Here is a 15,014-nt window from a genome sequence, read left to right as displayed (position 1 = left end):
AAGTTAAAAGACAAGACATGCCACGCCAAGCATAATACGATGGCATGGACTCACCTCAATTCGGTCCGAATGACACTTCTTCAACATTCGTCATTTTATGGACAAAAGTACCTATTTATTTTATTTATAAAAAAAAAACTAGCAATATGACATGTTTTGTGTAAGTATAATATAATATATAAATATATGTTATTTTTGTATTGTTATTTTTTTCTCAAACAATTGGTTTAATTATAAATTTTACAAAATGAAAATTTAAAATACTTGATATGATATTTTACGTGTAAAATGATGGATACATAAACTAAAAGGCGTATGTTTGGCACCGGAAAATTGATTAAATAACATCGGTCAATCATTTTTTTTAAAAAATTGATACACTNGTAAACCTAAAATTATACGATAATCTCATTTTGTTAGTATTGACATCCATATATTATTGATAATAATAGATATAATTCTATCAACTCGTCAACTACGTACTCTCTCGATGGAGACAATTGCCTAATAGTTGGCCAACCTAAAGCGATCGTACCCTCCAAGTCGGTCAAATTGCCTAACTTATCCGATCCCTAAGTCCAAAGTTAAAAGACAAGACATGCCACGCCAAGCATAATACGATGGCATGGACTCACCTCAATTCGGTCCGAATGACACTTCTTCAACATTCGTCATTTTATGGACAAAAGTACCTATTTATTTTATTTATAAAAAAAAAACTAGCAATATGACATGTTTTGTGTAAGTATAATATAATATATAAATATATGTTATTTTTGTATTGTTANAAATATTGTGATCAATACTCACAGGTGGACTCAAACATGCAAGTGCTAGTCTCTTCACAAATTTGGGTACTTGGGAAGAAGAATTTGTACGTCAGATTTCTCCACTGCATGAAACTGAAGCAATTTTTTAAATTTTTCTTTGAATATGCATAAGAGGACGTGCTGATATCAGGTTTTGGACGGAAAGTTCGAATGACAAGTATTCTGTCAGATTAGGCTAATTCAGACACATAGATGTCTTGGCTCCCCCGCCATTTCAATCTTCTTATCCCTTAGTGGAAGCTACATTGGAGTCTCCATATCCCACCAAAAGTGCGAATATTTTTGCGGCGAGCATTGCAGTAAATCTGCAGTTGCATGATGTGCCAATTTCAGGTATTTGTCCTTTGTGCAAATTGCATTACGCCATCACTAGTCATTGTACGTGTTTGTTTTTTCTCGATTCGTATGTGGAAGATTTATCGTATCTGCTTATTGTTGGCACTTTAAATTTCATAACCACAACAAGATCTTTAAACATTCATGTCAAATTATCAGAAATAAATACTATAAAACATACCGGAATCCATAATAGCAAATATGTTTTGGATGAAGCCTTCCACAACCAAATCTCCTTAATTCTTCAATGGATCAACAAGTTTCTCACTTTTGATTCCTATTAGAATTTCTTTAATTCTCTCTTGAATGGGAAAGAAGAATAACTACATGTGTATATATAGATTTGGTTTGGGGACTACAACCATTCAACATGTCCCTTCGATGTGGTCTTTGCAAAGCAATGTGTCCCTTGCCAAACACCACATTAAATGACACACTTTCATTAGAATCCCATCAATCCTAATACTATATGATTTCTACACATTAAATTCCATACTTTAAATATATAATTGAGTAGACTTTATAAATCACTTATTAGACTCAAAATTAATTAGATAGTATATATAATATAATTGTTATTTAAATATGTAAGTCCATTGAAGAAAATAATATTTCTAACACTTATCTCCTTATTGAATATGTGTGCTACAGTTTTGTTGCTTTTGATTTCATATCTATCACCAGTTTATTCATCTGTGACAATTTGTTTCTCTTTTATGAATTACACTTTATATTATGCACTTCTTTTGGAAGAACTGAGCATAGGTATCCTTTTGGAGTATGATTCATCAAGCTCAAAAAATTATGGAGACAAATGGCTCCCCCGATGCTACTAATGTATGTTCCATCTCTTTGATTCACATAAATGGTATTCTATTTCAAGTTTTGAATCTGATAGTTAGTTAGGTTGTTTGATATTTGCTTTTTGTCATTTCGTTTCCATTTTTTAATTTCATATGCATGAGATTTTATTTTGTGTGATTTATGACATTTTTCTCACATAACCTACTCCTTTGGTGGGATCCAAGAGGATGGGGGAAAGACAAAAAATAATGGAAAAAAGGAAAACAGGGGATGGAGGAAGTTACAGTTCTTGAAGAGATGGAGGAATGAGCATACCCTTTCAAACATCGGAACACCCATGTGCTTATGCCACTATAGGGCTTAAGGCGAACCAAGCGTTTCCGTGTTTGCCTTTAATAATTATGCTCTGAAGATTAATCTCTTTAAATAATTTTCTTTGCGCAGATAGGCTTCCTGTTTGCTGGCAAAGCTATTTACACAGCTGTATGGGTTGCATCTGCATCGTTATTTATGGAGTTCTTAGGTTTCTCAACCCAAAAATGGCTCACAGCTGGAGGGCTTGATACTGTGTTGCTGACGCTTGCTGGACGTGAGGTGTGTTACCCTTGAATATTTATCGTAAATTATTTTTACGAGCATATTTAATCTCAATTTAAGTTTTTCTTAGGATTCAATCAAACCCTTTTTCTCTTTTCTAAATTCAGATTTTCACAAATTTCCTTTCTGGTTCATTAATGATACTAGCAACCCGGCCATTTGTTGTGAACGAATGGATACAATTTAAGATCAATGGCTATGAAGTTTCTGGATAGTTGAGCTTAGTTTTTGGTATGTCTTTAAGATAAAATGATCAATATGGCAGACAAAAAGTAATAATGTTTTTGAAAGCATAGCTTGTCCAGAAGAAGAATTGTTTGTATATGATCAAGACAACGTCTACCCACAATGAATGAACATGGACATAATTTGTTCATCATCAAACAATCAAAAAGTTCATTTGTGCATTGTTTCCGTACTGTGGGTCACTATCAATACTTGTGTGCACATTTGTATTGTTTCCCGACTGTGGGTCACTATTAAGTCCTTGCATTTTCACTTTGCAGCTTATGGGATGGTGGTCACCAACAATTGTCAGAGCTGATGATCGCGAGGCTGTCCACATACCAAACCATAAGTTCACTATGAACGTTGTGAGAAATCTCAGCCAAAGGACTCATTGGTGTATTAAAACCCACCTGGCCATCAGTCACTTGGATGTTAGCAAAATTAATGTGAGCGTCTTCATCATTCTCTTGTTGGTCTATATTAATGAATGTTGCTGAAAACATGTGTCTTCCACCTCTAGTCTTTCGCTTTAATACATCACATTTTTTTCTTGCCTCTTGGTGCAGAATATCGTGGCCGACATGAGCAAGGTATTGGCTAAGAATCCTCAAGTGGAACAACAGAAATTGCACAGAAGAGTATTCTTGGACGGTATTGATCCTGATTCCTGAATATCAGGCCCTCTTGGTCAGCTCTTATTCTTGAGTATACCTCGTATCTTGCTCAATAAATTGATTGCTTGTTCAAGCGTTGCTTTGTGTATTATACGGGTATTGCAGAGATGACTCTAATAGAATACAGTGATTTTGTATCCGAGCCAACTTGTCCAACAATTAGTATTTTTTTTATTGTGTGTCTAGCTTCTAATCTCTAGATTACATTTGGATACATATCAGTTTCTGTAATCTTTGCCACTGCTCCAGAGGAACTTGGCTTTTGGAGATGAGACAAGTGTTTTGCGTGCTAAGGTGTCATGTAGATGCTTTGTTTCTCATATAAGTAGTCCCTCTGTTTTTAAAACTTTAAATTAAAATTAATAGAAGATGTACACATGTTACATATATTATTATTTTTAAAGTTAATCAAATAATATTAAACAGTTATCACGAAATTATTTTTAATTTAGAAAAGTTGTTCAATTAAAAGATAGGAAAAATTCGATGTGACTTAAAAATAATAATTTTTTGGTGTCATATACATAAATAGCATAGATGCACAATACACTTTGACCCTGTCGATCTGTGTCATACCGTAACTTTACATTACTGACGTTCATGTAATAGGAGAAAACACAATTTAAAACATTCAATACCGTTGGATTCTCCTATTCTTGGCCCTCTTCGTATATATGCGCTTCAATCTCCACTGCAATTCGACTTTGATTCGCTCCTGAGGAAAATAGAACAGAGGGAATATAGCGAGAGATATGTACAAGTGAGAGATAAGTTAATCTCTCTCTTCTTCTCTTTGTTACTGTCGAATTCATTTGATTTTTATATATTTATGTTTCGCATATTTTCGATGAATTCCCTGTGTGTTTTTTTTAAAATTTTGCCCACGCACACGCTGTGATTGAAACCTTTTGTATTTTTTTTTCGATGTTCAATGTTAATGTTGTCCTAATTAAAAAAATTCGAAGTTGTTTTAGGAAGCAATTTTATCAGCATTCGAATTTTCGGAGGTCTCCATGATTCGGTACTGATACTGAAATTAGGGCTTTCATAGATTTGGGCTAGGTTTTTTATGTATCGGATTTTATCTTCGTCTCGTAGACCGTAGTTGCCTCCCCATGTGTAGATTTCGGGTTCTCGTCTTCGGATGGTATCTTGTTTATCGATGGTTCTTGCGATAATTATTGGATGTCCTTGTGTTAAATTTTATTAATCCAATCGATTCGACCCTGAGAGCGGCTTTTGCTAATCCTCGAGCAGTTTCTTGAAAACTCTCTTCAGATGAAGAGAATACGAAGATATTTTAAGCAATTTGTTTACTTCTATGAAATTACACTTCGGGGTTGCTTACAATTTTCTCAAATTCAACTGTTGATGCACAAAAATGTAGATTTTCGGGACTCGTGAATCGTCTTAATGTGCATTTGTTAAAACATTTTCTACTGGCAGATGGCTCGTACCAAGCAAACTGCTCGCAAGTCCACGGGAGGAAAGGCTCCGAGGAAACAACTAGCTACCAAGGTCCCGGGATTATGCTAGTGATTTTTTAATTTTCCATATTGTGATATTTTTCGCTCACTGTTATAATTTGGTACAATTTCTTTGTATAGGCTGCCCGAAAGTCCGCCCCCACCACTGGTGGAGTGAAGAAGCCTCATCGTTACCGCCCTGGTACAGTTGCGCTTCGGTGGGTTGCCCCTCCTTGTGTTATGTGGTAACGAATTGAAGTTCTTTGTTCAATTGTTGACAGTTGCATTAATGTTGTACAGTGAAATTCGCAAGTACCAGAAGAGTACCGAGCTTTTGATCAGGAAGCTACCTTTCCAAAGGCTTGTTCGCGAAATTGCCCAAGATTTCAAGGTGGGTTTAATGCTCGATGTTTGTATCATGATAAAATTGCCTCTGGTTTGTGTTCCGGTTGTTTGACTGACTGCCTTGATTTTGGTGCAGACTGATCTCCGTTTCCAGAGCCATGCGGTTTTGGCGCTTCAGGAGGCCGCTGAGGCCTACCTGGTTGGTCTATTCGAGGACACGAACTTGTGTGCAATTCATGCCAAACGAGTGACCATCATGCCCAAAGACATCCAGCTTGCTCGCAGGATCCGAGGGGAGCGTGCTTAGGTTTGTGTAGTTGGGTTCTTTAGTTTCGTCAATGTTCAAGAAATACATTAGTAGAAGTAGGGCTGCCTTAAACTCTGGGAACCTATCTGATATTTCTTTTTGTTAATGCCTTTGTTAATCATTTGCAGATTGACGACGCTTCGGATTAGTCTATATTGCACGGTATATGTTTTCAAGTCTTTACTTGGTTGGAATCTCAACGTGCTTGAAGTTATACGAATTTTTTAAATCAAGGGCATTCAAATAATTAAAATAATAAACAGTTTTTTTAAAAAAATTATTCTCCAGAACAAATCGAAGAGAATTCAAATGAATCTGTTAGATAGTACAAAATTTTGGAGCAATTTAGATTTTTGAATGTTTGGTCCTGCTCTACATAAGGAATTTCTCCTCCCATTTAATAAAATGAAAAATTGTAGATAATTGATATGACATGCAGATCAAAAGATCGTACGCAATGACGTCTGATCGCATTAACAACAAATGGAAGCGATCACTCGATGATCCCTGTATCAGCAAAGAGTCAACTTGCCTTTATTTACCACTTGAAACACGCACCAGCAGTAAATCCAAAATATCAACGTCTTACCAAGCATTAAACACAAGTATTTTGCTGTATGTCATACTGTAGCAGTATGATTTAAAGTACATTCCTCTAACTGGAGTTCATCAAACAAGATTATTAGGAAGCTACATACCAACAAGCAGCAGCGTATTTGGTTAGAAAACAAAACCAAATTCTAAACCTCAAAAAGTTGGCTACTCCTCGTCGGGCTTTTATGCTGGCTTGACCTCCTCCGAAGTATCATCCTGTACCAGAACGATAAACGAACCAATTAGTAAGTTCGTCCTCTCCCTCATGGCCTCGTGGCCTGTAGACATACATGTTAGGAAGAGGGAACAACCTGCATATCCGAAGTCCACAGAGTAAGATTGTCGCGGAGAAGCTGCATTATCAACGTGCTATCCTTATATGATTCCTCTCCAATTGTGTCCAATTCACCAATAGCATCATCAAACGCCTTCAAGAAACAAGCATCACCCAAGACCACAGTCATCAGAAACATGCAAAATGCGACTCTTACCCTTTGACGTAAATGATAAGTGAGAGCCTTAGATGTGGAGGTTTTACATCTAAGGTGAAATGTAAACTAATACTAGTAAATCTGTCGTTTCGTGGTTATTAAATAGTTCATTAAATGGATGGACTGGCATACCTGTTTTGCAAGACTACAAGCTTTTTCAGGAGAACTCAAAATCTCATAGTAAAAGACAGAGAAGTTGAGCGCCAGCCCGAGCCTGATGGGATGAGTTGGGGCAAGTTCAGCAGTAGCAAGGTCCTGCAGACAACATGAAACCAAAAGAACTAGCAAATCAAGAAATGAAACTCATGAAGCTAATCCAAAACTCTTTTACACATCATTGAACAAATCAAGAAACGTGAAAATGGTGCAGCATATGCATGAGATTCAATAGCTCAATCACACTCTTTTTAAGTAATTCAATTGTTAAATCAACCAGATAGACGAAGCTGTACTCCCAACCTCAGTCCCTCCGTCAGCAGAAAAAAGGAAGCAAAAATTCCCCCTCAATATGTTAAAGGCCATGAAAAGCACAAAAGTTTCAGTAACTGAGATTAAACTCTGAACTCTACATAAGCACATAAATAGAATAAAAAAATTTGCATCGATCCATCAATCAAATACTTAAAACTCTACTGGTCTATAGAGCGTGAGATCTTCCGTATTTCTCCTAAATCACATAACATGAAACAAAAATAAATGGGAAAAAAATACTATACAGCGAAAAAAGACTAAACCTGAGCCGCTTGATAAGCAGACAGCGTGTTTTCTGCGGCTTCTTTTCGGCCGGATCCAGTCTTAAACTCCGCCTCGTAACGATGATAATCTCCTTTCATCTTCAAGTAAAACACCTTGGAATCGCTGTTAGCAGCGGATCCGATGAGTTTGGAGTCGAGTAACTTCAGAATTCCCTGGCATATTGATGCGAGCTCGGATTCGATCTTAGATCTGTAGGTTTTAATGGTAGAGACATGGCTGTCATTGCCGCGGCTCTCCTCTTTCTGCTCGATGGAGGAGATGATCCTCCACGAGGCGCGTCGAGCTCCGATGACGTTCTTGTAGGCGACGGAAAGGAGGTTACGCTCCTCGGAAGTGAGTTCATCAGCTGCAACGGCGACGGCGACTTTCTCCATGAAATCAACCATCTCTTCATATCGCTCAGCTTGCTCAGCAAGCTTGGCATTGTAGACGTATTCCTCCCGCCGGGACGCCATTCAATTCAGTTGGAAGACAGAGAAATTTCGAGATGAGTGAATTATTTCTCTATTCCCTTCCTATTTCAACGAATCAGACTTGGTCAATTTCATATCAACTTTTTTTTTTTAAAAAAAATGTCCATATAATTTTGCTAAATAAATGATATAATTTAATATTATTATACATAGAATTTAATATAAATTATAAAAAATAATTTATAAAAAAAATGGCCAATTTTCATTTATTTTGTTTTAAGAAAAAGATCCTCGTTTTTTAAACGCAGGCATATGATACCATTGACGTTTTGGCATATATAATTTTTTTTATATGTACTTTTAAAAATGTGAGAATATAATTCAGCAATTGTTTTTTTGGGTGATGAATAGTTATTCAATAGCAATGTAATATAATATAATTAATAGCTAAAGTGAGAATATTCTCATAAGAGATTACAATACTCTTGAAACTTATAGAAATATATTACTATTACTGCTACTATTATTACAAAAAACATTGATCTCTCACTGTTTTTATTAGTATTTTTCGAAAACATCCTACATGACAATTGTAATTTCTGTTTTGTTTGTTTATTTATTTTAATTTTCTAAACCGCGCTAAATAATATAATTTACACGAATACAAAAAAAATTAATATATTTTTAAAATTATTGAAGTAATTACGGGTCTCCGAGTTAAATCAAATATTTCTCTATTGGTAAAAACTTGTGTGAAATGATATCACAGGTAATATTTTGTGACACGGATCTCTTATTTGGGTCATCCATGAAAAAATATTACTTTTTAAGCTAAGAGTATTACTTTTTATTGTGAATATCGGTAGGATTGACTCGTCTCACAGATAAAAATTCGTGAGACCGTCTCACAAGAGACCTACTCTTTCATGTTCATAAAATCAACAATGCTAACTCTTCATCCTCTTGTTCTGTTAGATTGCTTCCCAACGCGGTCAGGTGAACGACGAGGTTGAGTTCTTGCTACCTAAAGTACGTCAATTAGTACATTTTAAAATATGGTAAAGCTCTTGCCAATATAGGGTCTACAGAAAAAGATGTAGCATCCCGCTTGACCAAAAAATTAGACTCGCTGTCGCACGATCAAATCTAAGAAACACGAGATAGGTGCTTTAGATGTCTCCCTCTGAAGAAAATATTTGTATATATATATAGATCAAATGTTTGTGAAAATCAATTTACAACTCCAAATGCAATTTCAATGATAAACTTCCCACGCAAATATCGGCGGGTAGAACACAATACGGGTGTTCTTTATACACACTCCAGCGATTTTGTTTGACGTTTCTGGTAGTTTCAATGCATAACGAATCATATAAATCAAGAATAGCAGTCTCTCAGAGTGTGCTGGAATAGATTTACCCTTAATTTCACATCAAGACCTCATGCTGCATGCTGGTTTTTATCTTCTTGTTGCATTTTGTAAAGGTAGTATCGCAGGCTTCAGGCCAATTCAACGACCTTCCTATTAGATGGGGTTTTATTTGTTGGTTCAATCTGCATAAAAACGTTTTCATGTAATTAGATTGAGGTTCGTGAAAATCATAGTAATTTATGTTCGAAATTATCTACAAATTACATTACAGTAAACTTTCAACGCTCACATGAAATGAAACATTAAATAAAACTAACAGATCTAAAGAAAATGATGAAGCTTTGCAAGGTATACGTAGAAAGATGCAACACTCTAACATCAAGGCCGGAACTTGGATGGTGGAGCCAAGTCACGTAGTGGTGCTAGCCATTGAATGGTAGTGTCATTTTTTGAGCAGTAGAACCCGCAATCCAAAATGTTAAAAAGTACCTAAAATGAAAAACTTGATTTTCCTTTGCTGCTCAACCTGGTCTAGCAGAGATAGAACTTATGTTAGAGTTTTCTAAATTTAATCAACAGCATGTGGCGGTGAGACGCACATTTTCTAAACAAATTCACCCTCTCACGGGTCGTCTTACTTCGAAACTCAAACATCAACAGCCCAATAATTTGATATTTGTGAGCACTTAAAGCCTACTCTCCTCACTATAGGGGGAATTAACTGTCCACTTCTCTACTATCAAAACATTGCAAACGAGAGGAAATGAAGGTTTAACTCCATGAATTTCATCAAATGATTGATATCAACCCCTAATTTTATTCCACAATCAGTTTCAACCCCTTTCGAATCATTATAGTACTCAAACCACAATTTTCATTCGCACCCGTCCAAATTATCCACCAATCTCCTATATGAATGAAAATTGATTGAACAAATGAAAATTAAAAGAACAATGATAACATTCAATAAGAGGATATGTAGGTGTAGCCATTTCACCCTCCCTGGGGAGAGCATGCTTACTTTATCTACTAAGTGTTGGTCTCACTTGCGAAAATTTGAGATAATAAATATCAAAATAAAGAATAAATTGGACACCAAAATTTACGTAGAAATCTCCTAAAAATTATTAGGATAAAAACCCCGGACAAGATGAAAAGATTTCCACTATAATATTTTATGGAGTACAACCAACTCACTGTGTTTCCAAAGAGAACACACATTCTCTTAATACAGGAGAACAAACACCTCGCAAATATTACAGAACTAAGCACTCAAATGCTATAAGATGAGAGAAAACTCGAAGAAAAGATGATTTCATAATGAATGGGGGAGCTCTATTTATAGAATCCCTTGTCCGTGTGAAAACGCTTATAAAAGCGCGTTTTCTCCTCTACTTCATTTTTCAACAAAGTCTGCAATTCATAACGTGTTCAAATGTCTCCGCCTACTTTTGTTGACCGATCAATGAAGCCATTTGGTCGACATTTCTCCCACTTGGAGCTTTGATTGAGAATCAAACACATCTCCACGTACACATCCTTTCAATCTTGTCATTGCCTGCTATTTACGTTTCTGCTAGGCCACTTAAGGATCTACACCACTCAAACTTATCAGTGTTCACTGGCTTGGTTTAAAATTTCTTAAAATTCTGAGTATGCTCTGTAGTTGCAGCCTAGATTGATCTTTCATATCAGAAAAGTTTTTTTTATATTTTTTTATTAATGCGGGATTATTTTGTTCAGTCTACTAAATTGTTGTAGACATAATGATAGACAGGTACGAGAAAGCAAAGTTCAATGGAAACAATTTTATACTGTGGAAAATAAAGATACAAGCAGTTTTAAGAAAAGGAGAATTGCTTGACGGCTATTGGAGATAGACCGGTGGAAATTACGAATGATGGAAAGTGAAATGAGATGAATGATAATGTTGTTGTCAATTTACACTTGGCTATAGAAGACGAAGTATTGTCAAGTATCTCTGAAATAAAAACAGCAAAAGTTATCTGGGATACTCTGACAAAGATTTACTAGGTCAAGTTGCTACACAACAAGATTTTCCTAAAACGAAAACTCTATACTCTTCGGATGACGGAATCCTCATCGACGACCAAGTCGGCCAAGTGGCTGCATTGATTGGTCAACAAAAGTAGGTGGAAACATTTGAACACGTTATGAATTGCAGACTTTGTTGAAAAATGAAGCAGAGGAGAAAACGCGTTTTTATACGCGTTTTCACATGGACAAGTGGCTCTATAAATAGAGCTCTCCCCTTTCATTCTGAAATCATCCCTTCTTCGAGTTTTCTCTCATCCTATAGCGTTTGAGTGCTTAGTTCTATAATATTTGTGATGTGTTTCTTCTCCTGTATTAAGAGAGTGTGTGTTCTCTTTGAAAACACAGTGAGTAGGTTGTACACCATAAAATATTATAGTGGAAATCTTTTCATCTTGCCCGTTTTTTTTACCCTAATAATTTTTAGGGGTTTTTCACGTAAATCTCGGTGTCCAATTTATTCTTTATTTTCATATTTATTATCTCAAATTTCCGCAAGTGGGACCAACACTAAGTTGTAGACATGATGTCCTTAAGGTTTGTGAAGCTCACAACTTTCTAAAACAAAAAAAATCTCCTTTCTTCTTCATTTTATAGATAGCAGAATCCTCCGATAAACATGTTAAACTTTTGAAGACTCGGCTTTCGTGATAATTTCAATGCATAAAAAAACTTTGGAAAGATCGTGGACCAATTGTTGAGAAATTCATCAAGATTTACCGGTGAGACCGCTTCTCCAGGAATCTGGCCAATGTTGCTTTCCGGGCCATAGCCACTGTTGGGGTATAACCTATTTTAAGACATAAACATTGTAAATAAAACAAATTAATACATTATCAAGTAATTTTTAATTTCATTTTATCAAAGTCAACTTTTTTTTTAATTACAACTTGGGGGAAGGGTAACAGCGAGTCAACTTTTTTTAAATACACTGTCAACAATCGATGAGAAGTAGTGCATTGATACCACCTTTGGACTTTCGGGTATCATCGAAAGATGCATCCCCAATAGCATACACTTTTCTATCAGCCTGTTAATTATGCATTGATCAAGGAAGAAACTTCAAAAAGTTAGGATTCTTTAATACATGCAATGTTAAGATTAAAGAAAGAATTGAAATAAAATATAGGGAGGGTGACCTTTTGTGCATGAAAAAAAATGGGTGCATCTGTGGGACAGAATATGGTCGATGAAGCTGGGAACGAGAGTGGGCGCTCAAATTTGTTCCTAAAAATTATAAGCCAAATTATTCAATTATTTTTACATATATTTTCATAAAAATGTACCTATTATCACACCATTTTTCCAAGTTAAGTACCATTAACAAAGCGGGGTGAGTTAACTCCTTTATTTGACATTTCCATTTGTAGTCAATCTGACCGAAATATATCATATCAACCTAATTAAATAAATACGCCTCATGAGTTCGTAAGTTCGTGGACTCATGCAATTTAATCACCTTGAAATCGGTAAACTATCGTCGCGATTATATAGAAAACCCGAGTGACCGATGACCTGCTTCCCAACAAAGGATTGACAAGATCGTTCTCTTGGTTGAGCATTTACCCAGTCGTAGTTACAAGCCGAATTCCGCATCATTGTCATATTTTCTGCAGGAGACTTCCCTATCTTTTTCTGTGATCAAGAAAATATTACAAGTAAACTCTATGTTCAGATGTCTATCACGGCCAAAATAAAAATAAAAAAAATTATAAGCAAAAATGATTGGGTATAATATAATTTTGTTAACCGTTTGCCAGTACAAATGAAGTCAAAATATTTTTGGGTCTGAGAAAAAAAAAAGTAAAAATCGGTCTTCTTGTGGCGATAGATAACCGTAAAGTTCAATTCACAAATAACAAATATAATAAAAAAAAAATATACATACAAAAAAACAATATATTAGATTAATAACAGATAATTACATAAATATTAATCGTCTAAATATTTTTCTAAGGTATTGGAAGTATTGCTCCCTTGATCTGAACCATCTTGTACTTTTTTTTTCACGTACAGCAATTCTTTGAAAAAGTGTAGATCGAACAGCATCTCGTTTGTCCAGAAATATTATTTTATTTCAACTAGCTAGCATGTAAATTGAAATATTCTTTTAAAAAAAATATTCTGCAAATTTTCATTAATAAGCACATAAAATATGAGGCTCACTGCTAATATATGTGACAATAATAAGTTTAAAAAAAAAAAAGCATGGAAATAAAATTATTATAGAATAGAACATAAAAGAGATATTAATTGGCACATAGATTCAGACAGTCGCAGGTTCCCACCTGAAAATGCGGTGTACCGATATATATGGATAAATAATTATATTATATATATATATATAAATGTGAAAGTAGAATTTGATTTATTTGATGTATTGTTTTCCCAAAAAAAGCAAGAAATCTAACCCGGGGAAAATCTCGGAACACTGCTTTTTCTTCCATGGGAGAACTGGTACAAAGAGACAAGGACACATTACCTTCCCCACTTCCTATGCCTAAAGATATATAACATGAATTAATTAATCAATCAACAATCGATTCCCAATTGATATTCGGCAAATCGAGAAGGATTTCCCGCGGCCAATTAATTAATACCTGAATCCACGAACTCATCGGGCTCGTAACTGTTCTGCACCGCCCCGGGAGCTGGATTCTGGGAATACAGACCCATGAAATCTATCTCCATAGCTAGAATCAACGAATGAACGTTCAAAAAATAAAATTGGAAGCAGGAGTTGAGATGGGGAGGAGGTAGGGTTTGCGCTGAGTGAAGAATGTCAAGAAGAGAGGATAAATGTTTAGGCGAGGCGGCCGCATGAGAGCCACTGAAAATACAGAGCGAAAAACACGTGCTGCTTCCATAGCGCAGCCCCTCTGTTTTTCTCAAGACAGCTACCACACACATCTTTCACGTGACATTTATGGCCTCGGAGATAATGTCAAATGTTTCCCACTCGGCTATTGATTGATTGATTCATGTTATATCATCATCAATTCTTTGAACACAAATAATGGAACTACAAGTTTTTACCAGAGTTCGGATCTATTTTTTTTTTTATTACAACACACGCGGACATGGAATTGAACCCGAGAAGAGAAGCTAGCTAAAGACATCTCCAACCGAGACTTGAAAATAGTATTTCACGCTATTTTGCTGTCCTATGCCCTCCAACCGGGGCGCTCGCCTCCTGCGTTAAATTTGACGCAGGAGGCAATTTTGACGTTTTTTGAATTTTTTATTTACTTTTTTATTATTTTTAAATTATGATTAATTTAATAAATAATATATTTAATAATATATGAATTCTTTAATATATTTTAAATGATTTAAAAGCATTTAATTAATATATTAAATAAAAAATATTTTGTTAGTATTAATATTTTGTTAAATATATTTTTAAAAAGAAATATTCTGAGAATATTTTTTTTAGAGTAAGATTTGAAGTAGATGGTTGGAGATGGATATAATATTTGGTGCAGAAATTGCACTATTTTAAAGGAGGGGGTCTCATGTGAGACTGTCTCACGGATCCTAATCTGTGAGACTAGGGGTGGGTACGGTACGGTATACCGTACCGAACTACGGTACCGTATACCGTACCGTAAATATCGGTATGGAAAAATCCATACCGATACCGATACCGAAAATTCGGTATACCGAATGTTCGGTATACCGAATTTTCGATATGAAAAAGTTCATATCGGATACCGTACCGACACCGAAAAAATATCGGTATACCG

At 35.4% G+C, this 15,014-nt stretch overlaps 4 protein-coding genes across 10 annotated transcripts; 2 read left to right on the top strand and 2 right to left on the bottom strand.

The window, feature by feature from the left end:
* The first annotated feature begins 813 nt into the window (after positions 1-813).
* Positions 814-4,160, top strand: LOC140967742 (mechanosensitive ion channel protein 3, chloroplastic-like). Of its 4 annotated transcripts, XM_073428464.1 has the most exons (7): positions 814-874; positions 961-1,163; positions 1,920-2,003; positions 2,415-2,564; positions 3,074-3,241; positions 3,362-3,482; positions 4,079-4,160. In XM_073428464.1, exons 3-6 carry the CDS (start codon positions 1,947-1,949, stop codon positions 3,464-3,466), a joined length of 480 nt encoding a protein of 159 aa, XP_073284565.1. In that variant the 5' UTR covers positions 814-874; positions 961-1,163; positions 1,920-1,946; the 3' UTR covers positions 3,467-3,482; positions 4,079-4,160. The 4 variants fall into 4 exon arrangements, with proteins under 4 accessions (XP_073284565.1, XP_073284568.1, XP_073284567.1 ...); XM_073428467.1 differs by lacking the exon at positions 1,920-2,003; XM_073428466.1 differs by lacking the exon at positions 1,920-2,003 and having other exon boundaries at positions 824-1,163.
* A 47-nt stretch (positions 4,161-4,207) lies between these two features.
* On the top strand, positions 4,208-5,759 carry LOC140967744 (histone H3.3). Of its 2 annotated transcripts, XM_073428469.1 has the most exons (5): positions 4,208-4,238; positions 4,918-4,987; positions 5,077-5,153; positions 5,236-5,326; positions 5,417-5,759. In XM_073428469.1, coding segments are annotated over exons 1-5 (411 nt in total). In that variant the 5' UTR covers positions 4,208-4,236; the 3' UTR covers positions 5,588-5,759. The 2 variants fall into 2 exon arrangements, with proteins under 2 accessions (XP_073284570.1, XP_073284569.1); XM_073428468.1 differs by lacking the exon at positions 4,208-4,238 and having other exon boundaries at positions 4,916-4,987.
* A 392-nt stretch (positions 5,760-6,151) lies between these two features.
* LOC140967741 (14-3-3-like protein 16R) lies at positions 6,152-7,961 on the bottom strand. The gene is made up of 4 exons (XM_073428463.1): positions 7,407-7,961; positions 6,805-6,927; positions 6,493-6,609; positions 6,152-6,397 (listed from the first exon to the last, which is right to left on the bottom strand). The coding sequence occupies exons 1-4, from the start codon at positions 7,881-7,883 to the stop codon at positions 6,365-6,367; spliced, it is 750 nt and encodes a 249-aa protein (XP_073284564.1). The 5' UTR covers positions 7,884-7,961; the 3' UTR covers positions 6,152-6,364.
* Positions 7,962-9,044: 1,083 nt separating this feature from the next.
* On the bottom strand, positions 9,045-14,171 carry LOC140967738 (uncharacterized). Of its 3 annotated transcripts, none has more exons than XM_073428458.1 (7): positions 13,869-14,167; positions 13,680-13,762; positions 12,728-12,903; positions 12,408-12,495; positions 12,238-12,298; positions 11,989-12,058; positions 9,045-9,395 (listed from the first exon to the last, which is right to left on the bottom strand). In XM_073428458.1, exons 1-7 carry the CDS (start codon positions 13,957-13,959, stop codon positions 9,269-9,271), a joined length of 696 nt encoding a protein of 231 aa, XP_073284559.1. In that variant the 5' UTR covers positions 13,960-14,167; the 3' UTR covers positions 9,045-9,268. The 3 variants fall into 3 exon arrangements, with proteins under 3 accessions (XP_073284559.1, XP_073284560.1, XP_073284558.1); XM_073428457.1 differs by having other exon boundaries at positions 9,046-9,395; positions 13,680-13,768; positions 13,869-14,163; XM_073428459.1 differs by lacking the exon at positions 12,408-12,495 and having other exon boundaries at positions 13,680-13,768; positions 13,869-14,171.
* Between the last annotated feature and the right edge of the window lie 843 nt (positions 14,172-15,014).

The sequence above is a fragment of the Primulina huaijiensis genome, unplaced genomic scaffold, assembly GCF_012295235.1.
Source record: "Primulina huaijiensis isolate GDHJ02 unplaced genomic scaffold, ASM1229523v2 scaffold27947, whole genome shotgun sequence".
Lineage (NCBI taxonomy): Eukaryota > Viridiplantae > Streptophyta > Magnoliopsida > Lamiales > Gesneriaceae > Primulina > Primulina huaijiensis.
This window is presented reverse-complemented; position numbering and strand designations above follow the sequence as displayed.

Coding starts and splice junctions, on each gene's coding strand:
- LOC140967742 (XM_073428464.1), top strand. CDS start 1,947: ATGATTCATCAAGCTCAAAAAATTATGGAGACAAATGGCTCCCCCGAT. Junction 2,565..3,073: donor TGACGCTTGCTGGACGTGAG/GTGTGTTACCCT, acceptor TTCACTTTGCAG/CTTATGGGATGGTGGTCACC. Junction 3,242..3,361: donor TGGATGTTAGCAAAATTAAT/GTGAGCGTCTTC, acceptor CTCTTGGTGCAG/AATATCGTGGCCGACATGAG.
- LOC140967744 (XM_073428469.1), top strand. Junction 4,988..5,076: donor GGAAACAACTAGCTACCAAG/GTCCCGGGATTA, acceptor TTCTTTGTATAG/GCTGCCCGAAAGTCCGCCCC. Junction 5,327..5,416: donor AAATTGCCCAAGATTTCAAG/GTGGGTTTAATG, acceptor ATTTTGGTGCAG/ACTGATCTCCGTTTCCAGAG.
- LOC140967741 (XM_073428463.1), bottom strand. CDS start 7,883: ATGGCGTCCCGGCGGGAGGAATACGTCTACAATGCCAAGCTTGCTGAG. Junction 6,928..7,406: donor CTGCTTATCAAGCGGCTCAG/GTTTAGTCTTTT, acceptor TGTTGTCTGCAG/GACCTTGCTACTGCTGAACT. Junction 6,610..6,804: donor CTTGTAGTCTTGCAAAACAG/GTATGCCAGTCC, acceptor TGTTTCTTGAAG/GCGTTTGATGATGCTATTGG.
- LOC140967738 (XM_073428457.1), bottom strand. CDS start 13,959: ATGGAGATAGATTTCATGGGTCTGTATTCCCAGAATCCAGCTCCCGGG. Junction 12,496..12,727: donor GATAGTTTACCGATTTCAAG/GTGATTAAATTG, acceptor TATAATTTTTAG/GAACAAATTTGAGCGCCCAC. Junction 12,059..12,237: donor TGATACCCGAAAGTCCAAAG/GTGGTATCAATG, acceptor GTCTTAAAATAG/GTTATACCCCAACAGTGGCT.